Source organism: Dipodomys merriami, unplaced genomic scaffold (genome assembly GCF_024711535.1).
Source record: "Dipodomys merriami isolate MVZ:Mamm:240054 unplaced genomic scaffold, mDipMer1.0.p SCAF_8, whole genome shotgun sequence".
NCBI classification, from domain to species: Eukaryota; Metazoa; Chordata; class Mammalia; order Rodentia; family Heteromyidae; genus Dipodomys; species Dipodomys merriami.
In genome coordinates this window covers 23,622,668-23,649,607 of record NW_027206401.1, presented here as the reverse complement: position 1 = coordinate 23,649,607, position 26,940 = coordinate 23,622,668, and the positions used below count along the sequence as shown (strand labels likewise).

Below are 26,940 nucleotides of genomic sequence, written 5' to 3'. Positions count from 1 at the left end.
ACAGAATGATTAGTAGATACTTGCAATGCAATCAATGCTGAATTAGGTCTACTTGACCCAAGTAAGTAACAACTGAGGGTCCCTAGAAAACAGAGGAATCCGAAATGATGAAGAAAAGCTTAAGTTTGATGCATCTATTCAGTATTTTTAAAATAGGTTATTACAGAAAATACTCAGTTGAATTCCAGGATTTATGTGAAAAACTCAATCTCATTTTAAATTATAGTTTGGAGTTGTCATCATTACCTTTTCAGTGTTCATCATAATCTTTTCAATGTTCAAGACATCTAAAATTCTCAACTCAGCCCTGAGCACAACAACTGTCCACACAGAAAGTTAAGGCACCAACATGAGAGCTGCTCTACCCTCTATTTATATTGCGAAAAGCTTTTGCCATTCTGCCAGAACATGAAGTTTCCCAAACATTAACCTCTCTTTACCAAGTTACACTTATTAGCTGGGATTTGTAGCTCAATAGCAATACTGTTCATCCTAGGTTCAATTCAGATTGTAATATCTTTTTAAACTACCTGACCCTTATAATCACATGGTGAGCAGGTCTGGTCATTCATCTTCCTGAGGCCAAGTACTCAGTCTGAACATAGAGTTATTTGTGTTTCTGAGGCCTCTCAGGATCAAGATGACTGGTGTAAAAAAAAAAGCCTCTCAAATGAAGAAAGTTTGAAGGAATCTTTTTTTGTACAATGTTTTTATTGTCTTGCTCATTTTATTTTTTTCTGGAAGTAAAATTCCTGATTGATAATGTAAACCCTCCTATATGGTTTGTATGAAATCACCTTTACATCTAATTAACGATTAAAAATGGGAACTACTAACAATTTTATCATGCCCAGTATCCGAATCTGCTGAGATTTTTGCTTCCTCTCAGGGCACAACATTCATTATGCATTCAGTAAATATTAATGAATAAATGAATGGAGGAATGACTCTACTATCGAAAGGTGGTGGTCTTGAAGATGCGTCTTCACTGACAGGATTAAAAATAGAGGGCTAAGGGTATAGTGCAAGTGGTAGAGGGGCTGCTGAGAACTGTGAGGCGCCCAGGACTGCAAATGATGATGTTTGTAAACATAGTAATAATGATAATGTCTTAATAGTAAAAACTGTTCACTAAAGCTAGCTTCACTTCCACAGCACCCATTCTACACCTGGCCCTAACTGGATTACAGATTGTAGATAACTCATTAGTGATTAGACTGGAATTTGGACCATTTCTAAACCAATATCCAAGGCAAAAGAAATATGATTAGTGCTCATCATATCTTCAGATAGGATGTTGCCAAATATCTCTATGGCATTCCACCTAAGGCATCAACTAACTATAAAAGAAACAAATCCAATTGGTAAATGGAAACCATTAAGAACTGAGAAGTGTGCCATGAACAAGGAAATGCACCTGCTGTTTTTATATGACTCAATAAAAAAAGATGAAAAGGAATACTCCCATATTTATTAAGACTTAGAGAAAAATCTCCTTTACATTACTAAGAAAAAAATGCTAAAAATGTTTTATTTGTGACATTTAACACAATTTTTTTTGTAATTAAAAAAGGGCCCCTAAGATAGATGGCACCTATTGTGACGTGGTAAAAGTTTAAGAATAAGTACAAATTGATTAGCTCACTGGCTTAAAATTTCTTTCTTTCTTTTCTTTTTCTTTCTTTCTTTTTCTTTCTTTCTCTTCCTCTTTTCTTCCTTTTCTTTCCTTTCTCTTTCACTTTCCTCCCTCCCTCTCTTCTTCCCTCCCTTCCTCCCTAACTCTTCCCCTCCCTCTCTCCCTCCCTCCTTCCTTCCTTCCTTCCTTCCTCCCTCCCTCCCTCCCTCCCTCCCTCCCTCCCTCCCTCCTTCCTTCCTTCCTTCCTTCCTTCCTTCCTTCCTTCCTCTTTCTCTCTCTTTTTTTAAATGCCATATCCAAGTTTGAACACAGGGATCATAAGGTGGCTCTGGTTACTTGCTGGTATTCTACTACTTGAACTATGCCTCCAGTCTTGCTTTTGCTGGTTACGATGTATTTTCCTGACCTGGAGCTACTTTTATACTTTAAAGAGTTTTGGTTTTACACCAAAGTCTTGGATTTAGGTTCTTCACTTTGCGTGGAGTCCATCACTCCCTGTCCGGGTCACAGCTTAACCTTGTTTCCGGATTACTCTGAATTTAGTTCACTCTGAAATGTAATAGCACTTGTTCATTCTGACTTTCTAATGAGCCAGAAAACGGACACAATATTATGTGTTTTACTTCATCCTTTAAAAAAAAAGGATTATTGAGCATAGTCAACCATACTGCCAGAAGCACACATCATTTACTTTCATTTGAGTCAATTTTGGTTATTTCCATTTTTTTGTTATGCATCTTAATGTATTCCTCTTCTTTTTTGTTGTTGTTTTTGTTATTGTTCCCATTCCTCGGACTTGAACTCAGGGCCTGAGCACTGTCCCTGAGATTCTTTTTCTCAAAGCTAGCACTCTACCACTTGAGCCATGATACCACTTCCAGCTTTTACTAAGCAGTTTCACAAACTTTCCTGGGCTGGCTCCGAACCATGATCCTCAGATGTCAGCTTCTTGAGTAGTTACAATTACAGGTGTTAGCCATCAGCACCTAGTCACATGCCATTTTATAGTGTATTGTTATGCTTATTTAGGGTCTTAGTTTAAAATCTGCTCTGCTCATTTATCTTTGTATTTAATTTTATCTTTCATTCTTAGTATATTATGTCTCTTCCACTCTCCCTCTAAGCAGCCTTATAAAGTTATTAGTCTCATAAATTTACTCATTTTTTAAAGAAATCAACTTTTGTTTAGTTGATCCTCTTTACTGAATCATATTTCAAAAGTCAGCAAGTATTTCCTATAATGGGCTCAAAATTTTAGAACTGAAAACTGCAGAAACCAAAATGAACTGCTTAGCTGATGTGATTAATAGAAAATACAGAGGGGAAAAAGTCAATAGGACAAGAGATGAAACTACAGAAATTACACCATCAAAATAGTGACATACAATAGGAAAGAAAACCCCAAGAGGTGATTAGGGACTTGGGAAACTACATTGAGAAATCTAAAATTCCTATTAAGAGTCTTATTAGTAAATACACTGGGTGGTATACAAGTATATACAAATGTATTAACTGAAAATATGATAGAGACAAGAAAGAACTCAAATGTAATTCCTTAGAAAGGCAAAGTCAAAGTTCAAAAAAATAAACCCCTGGAAGTAGGTTCTTGAATAGGGTGGGGTGGGGTCAAGGGGAGAGGTGTAGATGAAACACAGTCAAGAATTCAATGTCTAGCCTACAAAAGAAGACTGAGAGAAAGGGTGGGCAGGGGAGGGATGGGTGAGAATGTTGAAAGAGGTGACAGATCAAGATGCACTGTACTCATAAAAGGCTTTCTTAAATGGCAACTACTTAATGGTAACTTAAAAAATGAAAAATAAGCCAGGCAAGTGCCGGTGGCTCAATACCTATCATCCTAGCTACTCAGGAAACTGAGATCTGAGGATCACGGTTCAAAGCCAGCCTGGGCAGGAAAGTCCATGAGACTCTCACTTCCAATTAACCACCAGAAAACCAGAAGTGGTGTTGTGTGTCTCAAGTTGGAGAGCCCTTGCCTTGAGCTGAATTGCTGAGGGACAGTGCCCAGTTCCAGAGTTCAAGCCCCAGGACTGACAAAAAACAAAAACAAAAGTCTCAAAGGAAAGAAGAAAGAAAAGTACCTTAAGAAATAATAACTATAAATTTCCCTAACTTGGCAAAAGATATGAACATTTAAAATTAATATAAAGCTGTAACACTTTCAAAACATAAATGAAAAAATCTTTGGGATCCAAGACTATGCAGAAAGGATTCCTGATACCTGAAGCATGACCTATGAAAGAAAAATTGATAAATGGGACGTCATGAAAACTAAAATCTCCAATATACCCATTTAAAAGGAGGAAAACACATTCTACTGAGTGGGAGAAAATATTTGTGAGTCGCATATCCAAAAACTCAAACACATTAGAAAAAAGGTTTAGAAAGACAAAAAGAAACATGACACTAAAGAACAAATTATGAGCAGCAAATACACTTATGAAACAATATGCTCAATTGGCCATTAGTGAATGTAAACTAGAGTTACTACTACCCACCTATCACAAAGACACGAATGTGAAAAAACTAGGTCCCTCATACATTTCTACTGATGGAGATGTGAAATGGTAAAGCTATACTGGCGTCTAATAATTTTGACAACTTAGAAAACAAATATTCAACTACCGTATGACCCAACTCTGGCAATTCTGGACATTTATCCCAGAGAAATGAAGGCTATGTTAACACAAACCTGAATACTCTTAAATGTTTACAGCAATTTTATTGACAATAGCCAAAACACCAGGGCCAAGCATGGTGGCTCAAGTCCATCATCCTAGCTACTAGAGAGGCAGAAATCAGGATTAAGTTTCAAGAGCAAAATAGTGAGACCCCCCACCTCAACAAATAAACTGGGTGGGATGGCCATCTAGGCTATGTAGGAGTCCTTAAGCAGCAGGATCCTAATCCAAAGCCAGCCTCAGGAAAAACCCTATCTGAAAACTAACTGGAAAAGGGGTGGGGTGGTGCTCAAGCAGTAATGTGCCTGCCTAGCAAGTGTGAGGCCATGAGTTCAAACACCAAGATCTTCATTAATAATATTAATATAACTATATTATAAATTCTAGTATATAATTACATATCTATATATCACATATATATAAATACCTCTCATCAGGTGAACAGTTCAAGTGTGATTTATTTATCCACACTCGAAAAGAAACATTGTTGGACTTCAAACAAACAATTGGGATGAATCTCTTAAGAATGGAAATTTAGGAGTTCAGCTGAAATGAAAAAAGGAAGAACAGATTAGGGCTGACAAAGACTGAGCAGTGGTGGAGGTAAAGCCAGTAGGTATAGGTATAAAAGGCAACACGAGAATCTCTGTAATAGAAAACACTCAGTGTGGGGAAGTTCTGTTTCTTTCTCTTGACTGAAATCAATATCTTGGTTGTGACATTGTACTATAATTTCCAAGATATTCACTTTGGAGAAAATTGGGTAAAAAGATGTAAGAAATCTCTGTATTATTTCTTACAGCTGTATGTGAAACTAGTTATTGCAAATAAAACTGTAAAGTATTAGCATTAAATATATTTTACACATTAAGGAGAATGAGTTATTTCAGACATATTATTCCAAAGGAAAGTATAGGTCATATCCTAGGCTTAAAAGAAACTTAATACAACTTAGAAAATTTCGAAATTACTAAGAAAAATGTTTGTCTACAGATCATTAAAAAAAGAAGCCCTAATTTTGAACAAAAAGTATGCTAATTTACTGATAGAATTAATATAAATGATATGGGACAATTATTCCATTAAATTCTGGCATATGGTCCCCACTAAAAATAGTAATTAAGTATTACATCCATAGGATTTGGAGAGGTTAAACAAGTATTAAGTTTGGCTCAGGAGGATATCAGATGGGGTCAGGCACACTGCAACTGCCTTAAAACATACTTAAAATGATCAGAGCACTTAGGTCTGTTAAAAAAAAAAAAAAAGCAACTGAATTTTCTCCACTGAAGTTTGGCTTTATGTTTCCAGAAGCATTACTAACAGAAAGAGCTTTTTATCATCAAGTCTGGCATCGTCCTCGGGTTAAATCCCCAATTTCTAGGAAAGATGCTTTCTTTTTTTTTTTATCTGAGTTCAGCTTTTTCAGGTCTGCCATTAAACTGCCGATGTAAATGCCAGTGGGCACTAGAAAGTCAAACTAGGTGTCAGTAAGTCTCAGATCAGGCGAAACAACTATACCGCTAAGTTTTCCATCAACCTAAGGTTTGGGGAGTCAGCAACTACTGTCTGTCAGTACAGTAAACACTTAAAAATTTGTACTTTGGGTTGACCAAAGTGGGAATTAATGTCCTTTCAAGTTTATTTAAAGACTCAGTTCAGTTCTAGAAGACTCCCTCTGAAACAAGTGCGGGTGTTATGCATGTAAGAAGAGCACAGGAAATTGGGGTTTTGCCCTCCACCACTTACAGTTCAAACAGTAATGCCTTCACTGCACAAAACCTACAGGAATCTCGCTCTGAGTAGTTAGTGACCAGCCTCTTAAAAGGGAGTTGGGAGAAACTGTGTCTAAGAAAACCTACTCAGGGTGTCAGCTATGTTGTCCTATTTCTGTATTTGAAAATTAGGATTTGGAGAAAAGATAATTTTCATGTTAACCCACTGATGACCAAGACAAAGGATTAAAACTTGCATATTGATACAGCATTTGAATTGAGAAAAATATACTAGCATGAGCCAATAAGAGGGCTTTCTTCTGTACGTATTCTTTTTCTTCATGAAAAATAATTGCCAAGAGATGGTTAAATTAAAAAACATGTTAAGGTATATTTTACAAGGAGCATAATGCACTGAGGGCTTTTAAATAAAATAAAAGATTTCCAATTCCCCTTGGCTGACTCAGTTCTTTCCATCATTCTGCCTTCTTTCAGAAAGCAGTAGTTTTGTAAATGTCATAAATGTCAGACCAGACTACAGCAGGATGCTCTAGATCTGCATCCGCCAGAGAATGACTCCCTTTTGGAGACTGACCATCATTCAAATTAGTAGCTTCTCTTTATAAAACTATAGATTTGTCTTGAGGTCTGTTATTTAAGATAAGAAAATTAAATTCAGCTACTTGATAGGTTAAACAGGCTCATAACTCAAATACTGTATCAGTATGCCAGTTTTAGTTCTTTGTTTTGGTCATCGGTGGATTAACATGAAAATTATCTTTTCTCCAAATCTTAATTTTCAAATACAGAAATAGGACAACATAGCCTATGAATCAGGGTGAACAGTGGCCAATTGTTCAAGTGCCAGGTGGTCTCAAGTGATGAGTTAATCCCCATATTGCCTTTCTTCCCTGCCTCTTTCCTTTCCTACTCAGCATTTTCCTTTTGATGACATTTTTTTTTTTTTTTTTTACTGTGAGTGTGGCTATGAGGGTAAGGGCTATACTCGTTTCACAAAGCCTCTCTACCGGACAATTTGCTGTCGGGCAAAAAGTTGGCCCAAACACATGCCAAATTTACTTAACTACTTATTGAACAACTACTAGGGGAGGAAGGAAAGACAGGAAAACTAGTAGGCACTTACACACACATATACATATCTCCTTAGAGATTCATTCACCATCTAGAGGCAGCAGTAAATTGTTTTCATGGAATGTTACCTAACAGAAGAGAAAAATTCTGTATTTCTGCTTCAAGGCTTGTTCATTACAGGGTTCAATTCATTATTATGCTAGACTGGTAGTCATGCCAGTAACAGTCACCTACAGCATCCTCTGCAGTATAGAGAAAAAAATACATCTCCTAAATCTCCTTTATTTCCTAGTTTTCAGCATGCGTTGACCAATCAGAAATTTTCCTCTGAGATCTGGAAGGCAGAAAGGGAGGCCATCTTTCCTCAGAGGCTGTTGCAGGCAGAAGTGAGGATAAGCAGCGGACATTATCATCATGCACTTTCAGAGTCTCTTATAAAGTCACCTGCTTTGGTGCTACTAAGAGCAGAAGACTGACGTTAGTGTAATCCTGTAAACCTGTAATCCTAGCTACTCAGGAGGCTGAGATCTTCAGATCACGGTTTAAAGGCAACCCAGTCAGACAAATTTAAGAGATTCTTATCTTTAGTTCACCAGTAAAAAGCCAGAAGTGACTCAAGTGATAGAGCATCAACCTTGAGTGGAAAAAGCCAACTGTGAGAGTATGAGGCCTTGGTAACAGCTGCATGAGACTGACATGTGAGTATAGCACACCAGTAAAACAGGCCTAGAAGAAAGAGCTTCCAGGTGTTCTGAAGATTCACAGGGGTCCTTGGCCTGGACTCCAGAGATACTCACTAAAGTGCTAAGGACACCTTTCATCCCATACAAGCCTCCAACTCCTTACATTAAAAAAAATGTCTGATTTCAATGTATTGGGTAGATTTTTGTTTGTTTCCATATTGAAAAATAAAAGTAGTTAAACATTAAGGAGGAAAAGTTCCGGTCTTGTTGACTTGGTTAATGAGATATTGCTTCATGGAGTCTACAGACTCTGCAAAATCAACTGAAGGAAAATAATCTTTGTTTAGCATCCAGGCAGAGTCCCCAAAATAAAGTTTGAGTACACCAGTGATCTAAAAAGATGCAGTCTATCTGGCCAGAGGATGGCGCTGTGACTCCAGTGCTCAGATTTCAAGTTCCAAAGTGTGAGAGGAACTTTGATCTGCCCTCTAGAATCAGAGTCCTCAAGAAACAGATCTGCCCATACACCTTTTAAATCATCTTTATTTTGGTTTCAAACATACAATTTAATAGTTAATATTCCATTTGTTCCCACTGAAAGTCTCAAAGTTCACCACATGAAACACTGCCTTCAATATCAAACTGCTATAAGAACATTATAAAATTCAAATGATAAACTAAGATCATCCTTTTTTTCATGCATTCAAACAATATTGACTTAAAAAGGCAAGTGAGTTAACTGGTAAACATTCATTTCCTAATGAAGGATGGTACAAAATGGTACTCAGTATAAACACTAAATTTTAAGTGTTAGGCTGAAAAAGTATAATTGTGGGAAAGCTATTTCCTTTAAGTAAGTCACATCCGAAGATATGATGTATAATCATTATTCTACAGAACATAAAGGAAAGTAAATAATGTATTTTTAATATCAGTGAAAAAACAGGTTGGGATCTTTAGAATCCAACTTCCAAATGACTTCATCATCCTTAGTAAACATCAGACTTTAAATAGACCACGTGTAATCTAGGCAATCTACAGCAAATGCTTTACAGGTACAGGAGATATACTAGGAAATGATACATTGATTTTATTCAAAGAAATTCAACAGTAAAAGTTAAACAAGATAGGCTATTATGAACCACAGGAAATATATAAACAGACATGTTAGCTTTTAAGTTATTGAGAATATTTTCTCTGCTGGCCAAATAAAATTTTAATCTGAGAATTTGAATTAAAGTAACATAAAAATCTGGTTGCATGTTAAGCAGTGACAGAGATATAGAACACATACAGTTTTTCATTTACTAATTTCAAAAACTAAGTCAAACAGGAGAAATAAATTATAAATGAAAGTTATGTACAGTTGGGCAGAACACTATCAGTTATTGAATCAAAAAGCATGGAAGTTATGCCAGCAATGATATTTAGAAAAACTCTCAGTATTAGAAAATACCATATTTTCTCCAAAGGAACCCCACCAATAAAAATAACGAAGTATGGGAACCATCCATTAAGCAACAGCTTTAAAACAGTAATAATAAAAACATGATTGCAGGGATCTCCTACATAATTTAAAGAATGTAGTGCAACAGTTTTAGCTTTTCAATCCCCATACGATGGCACCGATAATCACAACTCCAATGACAAGGATAAGCACGATGATGCACAAGGTTTTTCTGGATTTGCGCTGCAAATGCAAAAACAAAAAAACACGTTCACAGGTTCAGTGAAGTATCTCTATAGCAAATGAAAATAATTTGGTGCATTTCTAGACTGACATAAACTGGAACTTATTGACATCAAATTTCTAGTTACTTTTTTTGCTTTATAAAATTCTCTAACACCAATATTAAAGTAGATAGTATGTTTCTGATTTCTCTTCTGTGGGGTTTCAAAATTAACATATATGGCTACTTTAACACCCCCCCTACTTTACGTTAACTTTATAGGTTATAAAAAATTTATGAGAGCTAACATTACCTGATAATCTGCTGCTCTTGACAGCTGTTGATTTGCCTGTTGAACGTGTACCTCTGCATTTTCTACATTAGCTTCTATGCTATCTTTAAAATAAAACACACTCATATGTATAAAACTGCTAAATATTAACTGAGGTTCTAGCAATAAGTCACAAATTTCATTCAAGGTTGTTGTATATGTTCATTACTCAAAGCGCTTAACAGTAACGAATCACAAAGTTTACAGCTGGGTAAAATTCTTCCTTATACTACTTCTTTTTTAAACAATGTTATTGTAAAGGTGATATACAGTATGGGTATAGTTACATAAGTAAGGCAATGAGTACATTTCTTTTTGAACAGTGTTAACCCTCTCTCATTTTCTCCATTTCCCATCCCTCCCCAGCACCCCCCACCCCGCCCCGCTTCCTGCCCTCCACAAGTTAGAAAGTTCATTTCCAACACAGTATCTAGTATCATTGTTGCATTGGTTCACCCTTGGTCCCATCATTTCTGTGATTCCATTCCCTCCCCCAAATCAGATAAACTTATATACAAGTTAAAAGGGTACAGAAATCAAAAACAGCGACAAGAGGGAATAAACCAAACAGAGGGTGGAGGGAGAAAGAAATCACTGCAAACAGTACACTAGAAAAAGCTCTTGTTTCCATTTGTTGGAGTTCATTTCAATAAGCATCATTTTATATGGTCATATGCATCTAGCTGTTGAGCTGTTGTGATCCTCTGCTAAGAATCCTAGCCATCCTAGTTATTACATTTCTAGAGTAATCCAAACAATATGCACGTATAAGGGAGAACTCTGGTCATCTCCATCGCAAAGCAACTCCAGGTCCACCAGCTCAGCACAAATCTGTAACTCCACAGCTTCTTCTTATCAAGACTAATGTGCAAACAGAGAAGATCAAACAAACCCTCTCCTTTCCACAACCAAAGATTCTGATCACCACCAGGGAAAAATCTGTCCACCATATCTCAAAATGGTAAAATAATAATAATAATAATAATAATATGGATCCCGATCAGTGCTGACAATTAGACCTTAACTGAAAACTAATATTTAAACTTAGATGGATTTTTTAAAAGGATTCTTTTGAAAACTTTCTAGCATAAGAAAAATCTGTTCATCTACCAAAAACAAAAAACAAACAAACAAAAAAATCTATTGGAGTGATCAGGCAAATAGCTATCTATTCCCTACCTAAAAGACAAGATAGAATATGAAAGCGCAAATACAAGTTTCACTCAAAGTCCTCAAGGGATGAGAATTAAACTAGGGTGAGAGGGAAACCCAAGGCCCTGGGCGTGAGCTGGAGTGATGATGCTTTCTAAGATCTGAGCAGCAGTAGGCCTTGATTAAATTGGGGGCTCTGAAATACATGAAGCTGCTCGAGTTAACCAGCAGGCTTGCAACTGGGGTTTTAGAAACTGCCTAGGGTGATGAGGCTGGTTGTAAACACCATGCTTTTAATCCCAGACCACCCAACATAGAGTGAAAAACTAACAAACCAACAAAAAATTACTGTTGCCTAACTAAGCTGCTGCATGTAACTTCCTCCCACCCTATGCAATGTAAATCCTTAAGACTCACCAATCACATCTCCTTGTTCATGAATCATCATTCCTAAGTCTTTAAATATTTCATTAATGTCCATAATATCAGCCTAAGAAAAAAGGCACATACTCATTGATGAACAGAAATTCAGTCCCGAGAAAGAGAAAGCAATTTTTAAAAAGGCATATAACAATAACAAAAAATCTCGCACTTTAGGGTTCTAATGCAAAATTTAGAAATAACAGGAAACTATTTCACTACAAACAATCCTAACAACAGACACTAAGACTCAAAAACAAATTTGTGGCATTTAAAATACTAACTGAGGTAGGATGCAAACAAAAGATCTATAATAGAGAAGGGACATGGATCACTCAATTTATTTTATGCAATTTGACAGTTATGTTATCGCAAGCAATGTCTGTTTAGAACAGTAAAAATATTCATTTTTTAAAAATGAGACACTCTAAAAATAGTTTTCAGAGGGAAATTTATAGTTCTAGAGGCCTATATTGAAAGAGAAATCTATCAGTAACTTAACGCTTTAAAGAACTAGAAGAAGATTAATGAGATAAGGTAATTCACCTAACCCAGTTGTTACAAGAACTTGGAATATACTAGGCATTTACTAAACAACATTGGTTATTCATACACTAGAACATTCTTATGGCATATTTCTATGTAAAAATGTATATATTTGATAATTTAAAAATAAAATACTAGCTAAAATTTTAAGTCCTACATCAATAAATTTTATAATTGATTAATAAAGTTATGAATTTCAGTACCAGATAAATAATAAATGGATTTGACTTTATAATGTCATAAGTTTCATTCAATAAATGACTTATTTTGTCCAACTAACAAGCGAAGTTTAAATGTTTTATTTCTATTAGCCGTGAAGTTTACGTATTCACACATATTATTTTCCTCCTCTATAAAGTAATTAGGTTAACTAATTAACACAGCTTTTATGTAAACTAACTGAAGTAATTAATATAAAGAATGAATCACAACATGCCTGGCTTATAGAAGACCCTCAAAAGATTATAGCCATTGTTAGCAATTAGTGGTCCACCTTCTAGGAACTAGAAGGATTCCACAGGAAATCAGACTTAATAAATCCTTAGGCCTCTCTGATATCAAACATATACCAAACAGAAATAAAATTTGTAAAGTCACTTAAAAGGGCTTAATTATATAGGTAAGATGTTATGATGTGTCACAGGATGTCATTCAATTTCCCTTGACAGACCAAAATCTCTAGACTGGTCCTAAGATGACTTGTAGATGACAACAGAATTAAAAAGACATTTGGGATAAGGGGAAGTATGCTCTGTTATCCTAGAATTCAACTTATACACTAGAAGTGCTACAGAATGAAAAGCTAGTTTCTTTCTCCAACCCCTTCCCCTTCTATGCACTGTAAGCAGACTCACTAAGGGCAGGGCAGCAGCCTGAGTCTACAAGGGAGGCTTACTTCAAGTTGCCTGATAGAAGACTCTCTCTCATGGATAAGGCGCAGGTCATCCTCTGTGATTTCTTCATCCTGTACCTGCACCTGAGGTTGTGCTGGGCTAATAAAAAATACAGAATCAAGGACTTATTTCCTATTTAAGACATAGCCATTAACTAGATATTTTGGTCTTCCAATGGGTACTGCTTATCTTAAAAAGTGCTAAGAATATAATGCATATATTGCCCAAATTTTATTCAGTTTTCATTCTCTTCATTATTTTATCATGCATGGGATTAGACTTACTTAAGACTAATTTAAGAGAACAACCAATATGAAAAATTAAGTCAGGGGTCTGGGAAGGTGGCTCAGTGGAAGAGTGCTTGCCTTGCATACATGAGGCCATGGGTTCCATTCCTCAGCACCACATAAAAAGAAAAAGCTGAAGTGGCGCTGTGGCTCAAGTGGTAGAGCACTAGCCTTGAGCTGAAGAGCTGAAGGACAGTGCCCAGGCCCAGAGTTCAAGCCCCACCACTGACAAAAAAAATTAAGTCAGTACATATTTATATAGGTAATTTACTTTTCTACTTCATAAAAATATTTTATCTTATAAAAACTATTTTATATAGTTATTTAAAAGAATTTCCAGGATATTAATGCTGCAATATATGGAATGCTTTAATTCTACTCCAGGGACTATAATGGTAAAAATCAGAAAAGTTATATTTGATCTTTAAAATGTTTTGCATTTCTTACCTTTCCCAAGATACGAGATTCTTTTCTTTTGAAACGTCTTCAGAAAAACTGCCCTGAATAATTTAGTAACAAGATGGATTGAGAAGGAGCAAATAAAACAGGAACAGTAAAAATATTTATATTTTCTCTTAAAATCATCTAAATATTAATATATATACACATATATGTATATGTATGTGTGCATGTTTGACAAAGTGTACATGTGTGTATGTGTCCCTGTTCTAATTTTCAAGTTTAACTGTTTCAAGGAATTACATCCTAAGCTGACAAAGAAAGAGTTCATTAAATGTTGCTAAGGGCCAAATAGTAAGTATTATTTGGCTAAAACATAATAGCAGTAAAATCTCAATATGAAAGAATAAGGAACAATGTCTGATAGTCTCAAAGGGAACCTAAAATTAGATTAATTAAAGTTCCACTTGAAATCCTCCTTTCACTTATTTTCTCAAGGCTCATGTTCATTCTCAATATTCCCACAAGCTATTCATTTGGTTCATCTTCATTTTCATATAATGGGAGTGGGCTGTCTGCTCTCACCTGCATACATATATAAAGCCTCAGTACCGACTCTATATTCTTTTTTTTTTTCTTCTGTCGGTCATGGGGCTTGAACTCTGGGCCTGTGTGCTGTCCCTGAGCTCTTCAGCTCAAGGCAAGTGCTCTACCACTTGAACCACAGCACCACTTTTGGTTTTCTGGTGGTTTATTGGAGATAAAGAGTCTCACAGACTTTTCTACCCAGGCTGGCTTTGAACCTCAATCCTCAGATCTCAGCTTCCTGGGTACTAGGATTACAGGTGGGAGCCACCAGCACCCTACTTTATAGTCATTCTTGATAGTTTAGGTTTCAAGTTTTTATGTAATCTGTGATCTGCTCTAGTCATGGACCCAGGTAACTACAGTAATATATAATCATCATCCTTTTTAAAAATTTGAGCAGAATAACCAGGTAATAAGTACTTAGTTGGAGTATCTTGGAAGTCCAAGATATTCACAGATCTCTATGACCTAAAAAAAAAATGATTCCAACAGCTAATCACTGGTGGCTCCTGCCTATACTCATAGCTACTCAGGAGGTTAAGACATAGAGGATCATGGTTCAAAGCCAGCCAAGAAAGAAAAGTCTGTGAGACTGACATCAACTAACCAACAAAATGTCAGACTGGATATATAGCTTAGTTGTGACTGAAAAAGCTGAGTAAGAAAATGAAGCCCTGAACTCAAGTACTAGTGCCTACATGTATGCATGCACGCACGCACATGCACACACGCACGCACACACACGCACGCACGCACACACACACACACACACACACACACACACACACACACACACACACACACACACACACACACACACACACACACACACACAATCATCCCAATGTAGACTTCTATGGGTTCCTTAGAGAGTATCAGGTTTATCTTTACAATGCTGTTTAAAGTACTTACAGATACTCTGGAACTGGCTCTCACTCGAGCAACGAATTCTTTTTCTCTCTCAGCAGCTTGCCTCTGAACTTTCTGAAAGTTTGTCAGTGATGTTGTAAATTCAGCCACTAAGCGATCCTTCTGTATTTTCCTCTGACGCTGGAGGAAAGGAAGAAAAAGGCCTACTAGAATCAAGCTGTGAAGTTCAATACGCTTGGCAATAGTTGTTTTATCACTAGCTGGTATTTTAATCCTGGGTTTCTCACTCACTCTCAATTACAGAAACTTACTGATTGAGTCTAAGTAACATTCTGACAGTATGTTCAAATACTGTAAGTACTGTGCATATTTATCTTGAGGCAAAAGGTTCATCTTGCGGAATTTATCACTGTACACTTTCAAAGCTGCTAAAAGAAACAGGTCATGATTTTGAGGTCATTTTAAAGTAGTTCTTTTATTTAAGCAAATAAAACCATAGACTCTTACCTAAGTAGTAGCTTCCATTAAGTAAGCAAGGAGATAAATGTACACCCTAAGGCACACTGAATGTATGTGCATGCTGCATGGAATCAGCCCTGCAAGGTTGGAAGTAATTACTCAGGAAGCATTTTCTCAGCACTCAGTTAATTATGGGTCAGGGTAACTACATGAAAATAACATTCGCAAAAAAAAAAAAAAAAAAAAAAAAAAAAGAAAATAACATTCGCTTTATTGGAACACTAGAGATTACCTGAGTAACTAAATATAGTTTTATGTTCTGGGAACTAATCTCAAATACAATTTTTTTAATCCCCTAATTTCCTTTCTAGCTTCACAGTTCAAAGATCCTACAATGCATTTAATTTCTTTCACATCCAATATATCAACTATGTGTCTTAAAGCTTAATACCTGTTCACTGGGGGTGGTGGGCAGAGATCCAAACTCTTTAATGTACTTATCTGTGTCTTTGGCAAGCTGGTTAGTATACTGCTGCTTCTGTTGCCTAAAGTGAAAAAACATGCATTACAGCCAAAGAACTAATATGTTTTCTTAAACTACAACTCTGCCACTTTGATTCAATTCTGATGAATAGTTCTAGAAAACTCACTTTTTAAACTGAGCATTGTAGCTCTCCACCCATAATCGTAGCTATTCAGGAAATGGCAATCAAGAGCATTGTGGTTCAAGGCCAACTCAAGCAAGAAGCTTGCAAAACCCATTTGACCAACTTTGTGGGAAGTTGAGTGGGAGGATCCTGGTTGCATGCAAGCCTGGACAGGTTGAAAAAATTGTGGCTAGACCCCATTCCAACAGAAAAAGCTGGTATGGTGGTATACACCTTTCATCGTAGACTGGTCCCCACTATATAGAACGCAGGTTCAGGCTAGCTGAGGGAGATAGCATCTCAAAAATTACCAGAATAGAATGGGCTGAAGAGATGATCCAAGTGGCAAAGTGCCTATCAAGCAAGCATGCAGTCTGACTTCAAATCCAAGTATCACCCCTACCACCAGCACCAGCACCACCCCACAAACTTTTTAATGAAAGTATTTGTAGTTTGAAGCTGTCCATTATAAAAGTACCTGTACTTTTATAAACTGGTCCTAAATTTCTTCTATCAAATTGAAATCTTCCGATCTTATTTCTTGATAAACACTAAGTATAATATGATATAGAAAGCTCTTCAATGATCTAGGATAACCAAGCCACAGAAATAAAGATCGGCAGCCATTTAGAACTGCAGATGACTCAAGCCAGAAAGAATTTAACTTAGAGACTGTGGGCTGTCTGGTGTTTTCTGTTTGAGATATGGGAAGTGCAGGAGCCTTTTATCTGTATCCCTGTTTTGGGAGGTCACTTGAACAAGTAAAGACCTACCAATGTTTTAGGGACATCTGGTCTCTGTTTCTCTGTGGACATTAATATTCCACAGATATGTAAGAAAAAAACAGGAGAAAGGTGATATTCATATACATGCAATAATAAATTATTACTGAATTATCATAAATAACAGTATTATTTGACAGCAATAATTATTCAATTAACATAGTATATAACAAATTATATATTGCATATAATTATACATAATAATATAGTATATTATATACTCTATAGTATATTATGTCCCATTATATAACATTATAAATGATTATTATTTATTATTATCTCATTTTATGAGACAAGGTCTTAGTATGTAACACAGGTTGGCCTTGAACTCAATGATCCTTCTGCTTCAGCCTCCCAAGTACAGAGATTATAGGCATAAACCACTCTGCCTGTCTCCAAAGTTACTATTATTTAAGCTTACTATGGAAAAAAATAGCATATCCTTGTAAAGAGACGTAAATACAACTAAAAAAAGTAAATTGTGCTGGGAACCTTATAATCCTAGCTACTCAGAAAGCTAAGATTTGAGGATCAAGCTCTAAAGCCAGTCTAGGCAGGACAGTCTATTAGGCTCTAATTTCCAGTGAACCACCAAAAATAAAGCTGGAAGTAGAGATGTGGCATGTGGCTCAAGTGGTAGAGCACTAGGCTTTGGCAAAGAAAGTCAAGGACTGTGACCAAGCCCTGAGTTCAAGCCCAAGAACTGGCACAAAAACAAGAAGAAAAAAAATGAAAAAAAAAGTTAATTATATCCATACTTGCCTTTCTCTGGCGATCTTATGAAGTTAAAAAAATTGACTGAAAAAACTTGACACTAAATAATCTTGTATTAAAGAGATGTTTCATGAATTACACATCAGTGCCTCTCATATATACTATTTCATATTTTAAACATGGACTGGCCATAACAAAGAAATACTGTAACATGCTTAAGTACAGATATTTGTGTTGAACAAATTAAAGAATTGCAACCAATTTATATCTCTACTTAATTAACATATCCTTGATATGCTTTTGTAAATCTTTGGAAGTAACAGTATAGATGAAGTTCTAAAACAGACCTTAGTGATCAAGTTCACATAACCAGAATTTCCTGACTACCAAAATACTGTAAATGTAAATTATACATTTCTATTTCATTTTACTTTAGTCTAATAAATTATTTATTAGGACGAGAGGGCATTTTTATAATCCTGACAGCTATCCACTTCAAAAAGTAAAACAATGAATCGCTACTACTTATAATTTCTTCATCTTTGCAATTTCCTTCTATAGCTAATGTTGTTTGGAGATGTGTAGCTACTATAGCACCAAACTTTTAAAAGTGAGGTTCTAAATAATGTACAAATCATCAAACTCCCAACAGTCATGTTTTTCTTAAAAGCAAACTGAAAATAATTCTTTTGATCTATCTCACTCCAATTTTGCAGTTTTAGAGAAGATTTGCAAGAACACTGCAAAATCAGTAAGATACCACAAAATACTATCATGGTTTTCAGCAGAGTAATTTTCTCAAACATGTTACATACAATGTCATTATTATAACCCCCTTAAAAAAAAAAGAAGGTAAAGCTTTTTGGAATTTAAGCACATGAGTATAAACTTTTGGTAGTATAGCTCACATAAATGGAAATGTACTAGATCCAAATCAAGAAAAAAAGTCTGGCAGTAAATTATATAAATAGAGGTTAGAGTCTTCATTTTTCAAAAGCTGTTTAAAAAAACTTTTTAAAATGTATAAAAAATGCTAACTGAAGATGATTTGCTTCAATAGAGTTACTCAGATCTTTACAATAAAGAAAAATAGCTACTTACCTACTGCAAAAATTACATAAAACCTAGTTACAAATGTTTTGGATAAGAAATAACCTTATTACCTTTCCATTGTTTTTGCTAATAAATGCCCTCTTAAAAGGCAACATAATCATAGCAATAGGTTTCTTTCTTATTTTTTGTTGTTCAGATACTTACAGCTGTTGCCTCAATTCAGGTGAATCTTGAGGTGTTCCAAGCTGGTTCAGGGACCTTTGTATTTCTACAGCTGTTAATGGAAAAGTAATATATAATTGTTAAAAATGTTAGGGCTACAGAAATCATTAAGTCCAAAGAAGTGAGGGTAATTAGACAGTTTTAAATGACAGAAAAGCAGAGATAACAATAGACAACACAGAGATAACAAGAAAAAAGTTTCATTTAAAACCAATTAATAACAAAATGGATTTATTTTCCAAAGAAAATTGATTGTGTTAACACATGTAAAACTACACTTATGATCCATAAATATTATTTTCCCTATTCTATCAGGACAGCAAATAAATCTGCAGGATCTACACAATCTATAATCTATCTAAAAACTATTTCCAAAAAAAACATACAAAACAAAAGATAAAAAAACTACTTCAGTTAAGAGAACTAGAAGATGCTAAAATCAAAGGACATTCAGACAACCACAAAGCATTAGAAACAGATGGCACTAGGGAATAACATTATAGATAAAGCTGTTGGTTGAAACATATGAACAAATTTAGCACTAACAGAGAGACAAATGGACATCAAAACCTTCCTGATGTGAATGAGGAAGTCATGTCTTTTTCTTGGCAAAATGTCTAAAATGAATCCTATTATAAGGAAGGAACCAAACCAATCTAGTTGGTGAGATAATCTACAAGAAAACTAGCTTGGACGTAAAATTTCAGTATCATAAAAACAGAGGAAAACAAAAAGCAAACAAGCAAGCAGAGCAAAGCAAGATCACAAAGGCAAGGGCTGTTGAAGAATGAAAGCACCAAGTGCTAACCCCACAGCCCCCAACCCATAAGTGCTAACCCCGCAGCCCCCAGCCCAGCAAGTGCTAACCCCGCAGCCCCCAACCCAGTGAAGTGTATGATTATTTTTGCTGGATTCTAAATCAAGAAAAAGTATAAAACATTAGTGGAAACAATGAAAAGAAGTTTGAAGAAGTATGTGTGTATACACATGCACAAAAGTTTAATGTCAGTATAGCTGAATTCAGGCAAAGGGGTTCATCACAGGACAATTTATCTTTCTGCAGGTTTTAAATATTTAGAAAATTCAAGATGAATATTCATAATTCCAAATTCATGTTAAGCTCATTAATGCAGAAGTCTATGGCCATTTTAATTAAAAGAAACATGTCATAGTTTCATGCACATGTATACATACATAAAATGTCAAATAGAAAAAAAGCAGAAAATCCATCTCAAAGAACTTTTACATAACTCATCCATTCCTTTTATTTAAAGTGGGGTTTTAAAATATGCCTTAACTGCTTTTTTAAAGTAGCCTTATTTATTTATGAGATCAAGAGAATGATAGAAGTATTTCAAAATATAGTTCAACTTGCTTACTGCAGATTACCCACTGAAAAACCTTAGAAGAGAAAGCTGAAAAATATGAATACTGAATTGTAAAGAATAGCAACTACTATCAATCATCTAGTTTCCAAAGAATTAGTTCTAGCTTTTCTCTTTTTTTTTTGCGGTATTGGTAGTGATCAACTTTCCTTTTGAAAGGGAGAGGTTTTGTTAGCTATTTTTGTCTGTGATTGTTTATAATTAGTTACATATTTCTCTGTCAACCTCAAAAGATCTAAATTGCACCGCTGTATACAGGCTACAGATTTTGTGTTTTAATATGGATACTTTACACTGTCCTGCTGGAGGACTTTATAATAGGCATAGAAATTTCTCCTAACTCTAGAGGATTCTAATGTTTGTAATATTTGTAAAAAATTTTATTATCAAATTTCTAAATGATTCAGATTTCTGCTTTTTATATTTTTATTATTATTTATTTTCACCACATTCTTACTAGCATTTAATTTTCACACACTTAATCAACTTTAATTAGCAATTAGAATTAATTTGGCTTCACTAGCAATAGTTACAAGAATAAATACCACATATAGGTTCACTGATATTCCCTTTATTCAGATTGAGATGAATACTATCACTGCCATGAGCCAATTTATAGCAACAGCAATAAAAAATAAACAACCAGTTAAGTTTGGTGGAGAAGTACTAAGGAGGCGAGTCAAGAGGGTCAAGAGTTCAATGCCAGCCTGGGCTAGGTACTGAGTCCCATGTCATCCTGAGATAAATTGTAGGATCCTTTCTCACACAAGCAAACAAATAAGTGTAAATTTCTGATATGGTATCATTCTAGGCCAGGCTATCTGGCAGTGTCTACAACTAGAAAGTAAACCCTAAAAGTAAGACCTAGGACTAAATTTTACTAATTTTTCTATTTCCACAATTTATCATGTTGTTCAAAGTCAATGAATACAATGAATATTTTAATGACGGAACTGTAAAACAGCACTGGAAAGATCAAAATATATGTAAGAAGTAATACATGTTTCTAAAGAATAAGGCATATATAAATAAAAGATGAGTTATGAAAACACAAAGTGTACTGCTATTCTTCATTCAGTGGTTTAAGACTTATTGGATATCCATTATGTACCAGACACGGGGAAAATTTTTGGACATGAGCATTAATTTGACAATGTTCTTTTGCTTAGAACATTGAGAATGAAGGAAAGGCATCTATGGAAAGTATAAAGGCTCTATGGAAACAGAAATCTGAAACTATCAAGTGAAATTTGGAAAGGTATTAGCAAATATCCTTTCAATTATGTTTTACAAACTAAGAAACTGAAAGCCAAACAAACAAATGATTTATCCAAGAAGCTGCAGCTATTTACTAAAAGAGATGGAATTAGAATATTGATTTCCCAGTTTTTCAAGACTATTTCAGTGCTAAAGAACTGAAAGTAAGCCTTTTTAAAACATTATTTCAGAATGCAGGTGTATGACAGCTGCCAGAGTGAATAAAAAAAAAAAACCCTAAATGTGTCTAGCTGAAAGAAGTAACTGAAAGGAGTTGAGCTGAGATGCTTCCAACAGTGCTCAAAGTATGCTTCGCAGACAATTAGAGATAGCAAGGCTATTTCTTGTCCAGCTGAAAATGATCAAGACATACATCTGAACTGGCTGTTGAACAGGCAAGTTTTAGTTCTGACAGGCATTAACCTCTAACACCTGGGTCAGCAAATGATGGCCTGAGGAACCTATAGCTTGGTTTATATAGCTCTCCAAGCTGGGCGGTGGGGGTGGGGGAGGGGGGGAGGAGAGGTAGTAAGCCAAAAACAACAAAGTGAAACAAATATGGTCTTCAAAATATTTATTGTTTTCTCCTTTATGGGAAATGCTGACTGGCTGATTCTTGCCCTGAATTATCAAAAACTATTAAACTTTGTATCTATAAGCTCAACTCAGCCTGCTATTAGATATATTAAGCAACTGTTAAGTTATTAAGTCTCAACATAGGGCTGTGATGACAAAAAAAACATTATCAGTACATCATAGATGCTATCTTGAGTATGTTATTTTCATCTGTTGCTCACTTTAATTTATAAACAAAATGATAGTTATTGTGCATTGTATTCAATAAACATCTTTCTAAAATACTTAGTGCATTACTATCCTATTATTCTGTTTCTCTCTTGTTTGGGATTCAGCAATTTTTCTTTTGTAAAGTAAGAAAGTTAGAAAAGTGGCTCATAGGATTTGACATAGCCCAGCTGACCTATAAAAACTGCTTGAGGAAAAACAAGCTTAGCCAGAGACAAGAGGTTCCTAGGCAGCTGGAAAGCAGAATGGCGATTTGGAAAAAAGTGAGAATGCTTACAGTTTCTCCCATCTGGTCTTTTTTTTTTTAAATCTACTCTTAGGGGTTGGGAGTTTATAGATAGTCATATTTCATTTCAATTAGAATAAATTCAATTGCGAAAAAACTATAAAACATGGAAATTAAGACATAATTTTCAACATTACAGGATGGAATAGGAGAAACCCTAGGTCTCCTTGGCTCAGGCCGAAACTCTCTGAATAGAGACCCGGAAACACAACAAATCAAAGAAAGGTTGGACAAATGGGATTGCATAAAGTTGCAGAGTTTCTGCAGGGCAAATGACATAGCTAGCAAGATCAATAGAAAGCCCACCGATTGGGAGAAGATCTTTACTAGCCATACAACGGACAAGGGTCTCATATCTAAAATATACTTGGAACTCAAAAAGTTAAACCCCCCAACAACAAATCCTCAAAGAAACAACTGCCCAATAAATAAGTGGGCGAAAGACTTAAAGAGAAACTTCTCTGAAGAAGAAAGAAGGCTGGCCAATAGACACATGAAGAAATGTTCAACATCCCTAGCCATAAAAGAAATGCAAATCAAAACAACATTGAGATATCACCTCACTCCAGTTAGAATGGCAAAAATCAAGAACTCTAACAACAACAGATGCTGGAGGGGATGTGGACAGAAAGGAACCTTACTTCATTGTTGGTGGGAATGTAAACTTTTTCAACCACTTTGGAAAGCAGTATGGAGGTTCCTCAAAAGACTTCACACAGAACTCCCCTATGACCCAGCAATCCCACTTTTGGGCATTTACCCAAATGTTTACAAACAAGACCATACTAAAGCTACCAGCACAACTATGTTTGTTGCAGCATTATTTACCATAGCTAAGATATGGAACCAACCCAGATGCCCCTCAGTAGATGAATGGATCAAGAAAATGTGGTATATATACACAATGGAATTCTATGCCTCCATCAGAAAGAATGACATTGCCCCCATTTGTTTTTTTTTTTAATTTTATTTTATTTTATTTGAGAACATACTGTACAGAGGGGCTACAATTACATGGGCAGGATGATGCATACATTTCTTACCAAGCATTGCAGCCTCCTCCTTTGTTTACCCTTCACCTCCCTTCCCCGCCTCCCCCCTCCCCCCACCTAATTATAACCCCCTCCCCCCCCACACCGACATTGTAAAGCTGGTTTTGACATGACATTTTGTACTTCTCATTGTTGCAACAGGTCCACCTGAATCCTTAAACGACTTGTTTGTCCCCATCTCCTCCACATGTTATACTGACATCAAATATAGTGAAAGCGGGGGTTACACTGTGGGGGAGGGACATACAAAGCAACAAAGAAATAATCTTATAAATGCGTTAGAAACACATGCATGAAAGAAACGAAAACATTAAAATACATATTTAAGGGTTCATTTTCCTAACATCACAGTATCTGACCTTTACCGCTTGACTCATACCTATACTATATATTGCAAATAAGGGAAACCATGGGAACTATGCTTCTTTGGGCCTGGCTTACTTCACTTAATATAATTTTTTCCAAACCTTTCCATTTCCTAACAAATGGGGAAATGTCATTCTTTCTGATGGAGGCATAGAATTCCATTGTGTATATATACCACATTTTCTTGATCCATTCATCTACTGAGGCATTGCCCCATTTGTTAGGAAATGGAAAAACTTGGAAAAAATTATATTAAGTGAAGTAAGCCAGGCCCAAAGAAACATAGGTCCCATGGTTTCCCTTATTTGTAATATCTAGTATATGTATGAGTCAAGCGGAAAAGGTCAGACAATGTGATGTCAGGAAAATGAACCCTTAGATATGTATTTTAATGTTTTTTTCTTTCATGCATGTGTTTCTAATGCATTTATAAGATTATCTCTTCGTTGCTTTGTATGTCCTTCCCCCACAGTATAACCCCTGCTTTCACTATATTTGATGTCAGTATAACTTGTGGAGGAGATGGGGAAAAACCAGTTGTTTAAGGATACAGGTGGACCTGTTGCAACAATGAGAAGTACAAGTGGTCATGTCCAAAATGAGCTTAACAACATCGGTGCGGGGGGGGGGGGGGGGGGGGAAGGGGGGGAAAGGAGAAGGATTGGGATTGGGGGGGAGGGGGGAGGCTGGGAAGGGATGTGAAGGGTAAACAAAGGAGGAGGCTGCAATGCTTGGTAAGAAATGTACGCATTATCCTGCCCATGTAATTGTAACTCCTCTGTACAGTATGTTCACAAATAAAATAAAATTAAATAAAAAAAAAGACATAATTTTCAAATTATAAAAGAGATTCTTTAGCCTAAAACAACTTCTTTAAGAAACAGTTATTGAATAGGTAAAGATTAAGGGAGCAAAATGTAGTCTAGAAGAATAAAATTATTTTGCATTATCCACAACTTTTTATTCTTTGCATAACTACTTCCAGGAAGGCAGGTTTAAAGAATACACTTTGTTTTTCATAACAAAAAGATAATACTATTTCCAGTCTCCTGGTTCCTCATGGTCAGCATTGAAGAGTCAACCTGCTCTGTGGGAGTTTGCTGCCATCTAGTGGAAATCTTAAGAAACAATACCGTCTAGGACAGATTTGGGTTTTCCTTTGGGGGGGAGGGGGTGTGGGAGGTGGTGTTCCTTTTTGTGGGGAGAGGTGATGATAAAACTGCAGGCCTGTTGGGATCTAGGACTGCAGATATCTGAAGCATGTCCTAGATGACAGTGAGCATTCTGGGCTGCAGACTGGCCCTGACACAGCATCCTTAAATAGCCAACCTACCTGTCTGTTTAGCAGAAAACACCTCTACTCAATACAAAATAACCAAGTCATTGCAACAATCTCAAAAAAACTGTAATAGTAAATTTTTTAATTCTAGCTCAGTCTCACACTCCTCATAGAGGAAGAACAGTTTGAAACCAACTATCAAGCCATCTTAAGAATCAACTTGATTTCCTTTCCTGTATGCTGGTTTGGAGCAACTTACCTAATCTCTCCAAACTATAACTGCTTCAACCGTCACACACAGTGAACCTACTTATTTCAGTCAGGAACTTGGAGAACAGTGTAGAAGCGTTTTGTACTGGATACAGTAAGAGCTTGATAAAAAAAAAAGAAGTAGGAAGTTTACGGTTTTCTTCGGAAAGTTAAAAATGAACAATAAGAATATTCCTACTGTATCTTAATAGCCGCATGCTTGAGGATAAAATAACTTATTCCACAATATGCTATGAGAATTGTAGAGATAGTAATGGTAGTACCAGTTGGAATAAGACATGCATGAAACTGCAGAGCTTCTGCATGGTAAAGGACATAGCTAGCAAGATCAATAGAAAGCCCACGGACTGGGAGAAGATCTTCACTAGCCATACAACAGACAAGGGTCTCATATCTAAAATATACTTAGAACTCAAAAAATTAAACCTTCCAAAAACAAATCCTCAAAGAAACAACTGCCCCATTAACAAGTGGACTAAAGATTTCAAGAGAGTCTTCTCTGAAGAAATAAGACTGGCCAATAGACACATGAAGAAATGCTCAACTTCTCTAGCCATAAAAGAAATGCAATTAGAATGGCTATAATCAAGAAATCTAATAACAACAGATGCTAGAAGGGATATAGCCAAAGGGAGCCCTACTGAATTGTTGGTGGGAGTGTAAACTTGTTCAATCACTTTGGAAAGCAGTATGGAGGCTCCTCAAAAGACTCCACATAGAGTTCCCCTATGACCCAGCAATCCCACTTCTGGGCATTTATCCAAATGAAAACAAACAAGGCCATACTAAAGCTACCAGCACAACTATGTTTATCCTAGCATTATTCACCATAGCTAAGATATGGAACCAACCTAGATGTCCCTCAGTAGATGAGTGGATCAAGAAAATGTGATACATATAGATCTATCTATCTATCTATGAATTATATGCCTCCATCAGAAAGAATGACACTGCCCCATTTGTTAGGAAATGGAAAGACTTGGGGAAAAAATCGTATTAAACGAAGAAAGCCAGTCCCAAAGAAATTTAGGTCCCATGGTTTCCCTTATTTGCAATTAGTTTACATATAGGATAATTTTATCAGATGAGCTGAAAAGCTCAAAAGCTATGTACATATGACCATATAAGATGATGCTAAGTGAAATGTCAAACCCCAGTACATGGAAACAAGAGGTCTTTGTGGTTGTTTTCAATGTACTGTGTGATTTTTTTTGTTTCCTTTGTATGTTCTTCGCTATGGTATATCCCCTGTTGTCACTGTCCTTGATTTTGGTAACCTGCATCTTGTATATACATTTGTGTAATCTGTAGAAGGGAAGGGGAATAACAACAAGCTGAAACAAGGACACAGGATGACCCACTGCAACAATGAAATCCACAGAC

The 26,940-nt window shown here is 35.9% G+C and overlaps 1 protein-coding gene across 1 annotated transcript in view; it reads right to left on the bottom strand.

Annotated features, from left to right (window-relative positions):
- Nucleotides 1–8,350: 8,350 nt before the first annotated feature.
- The window catches only part of Stx7 (syntaxin 7), a 34,565-nt gene continuing 15,975 nt past the window's right edge, over nt 8,351–26,940 (bottom strand). The window contains exons 3-10 of the mRNA XM_070010995.1: nt 18,841–18,910; nt 15,892–15,985; nt 15,024–15,161; nt 13,572–13,624; nt 12,840–12,936; nt 11,396–11,468; nt 9,809–9,891; nt 8,351–9,515 (exon numbers count right to left, since the gene is read on the bottom strand). Coding sequence (XP_069867096.1) covers nt 9,423–9,515; nt 9,809–9,891; nt 11,396–11,468; nt 12,840–12,936; nt 13,572–13,624; nt 15,024–15,161; nt 15,892–15,985; nt 18,841–18,910 — 701 coding nt within the window. The 3' untranslated portion in view covers nt 8,351–9,422. The remainder of the gene's footprint in view (nt 9,516–9,808; nt 9,892–11,395; nt 11,469–12,839; nt 12,937–13,571; nt 13,625–15,023; nt 15,162–15,891; nt 15,986–18,840; nt 18,911–26,940) is intronic.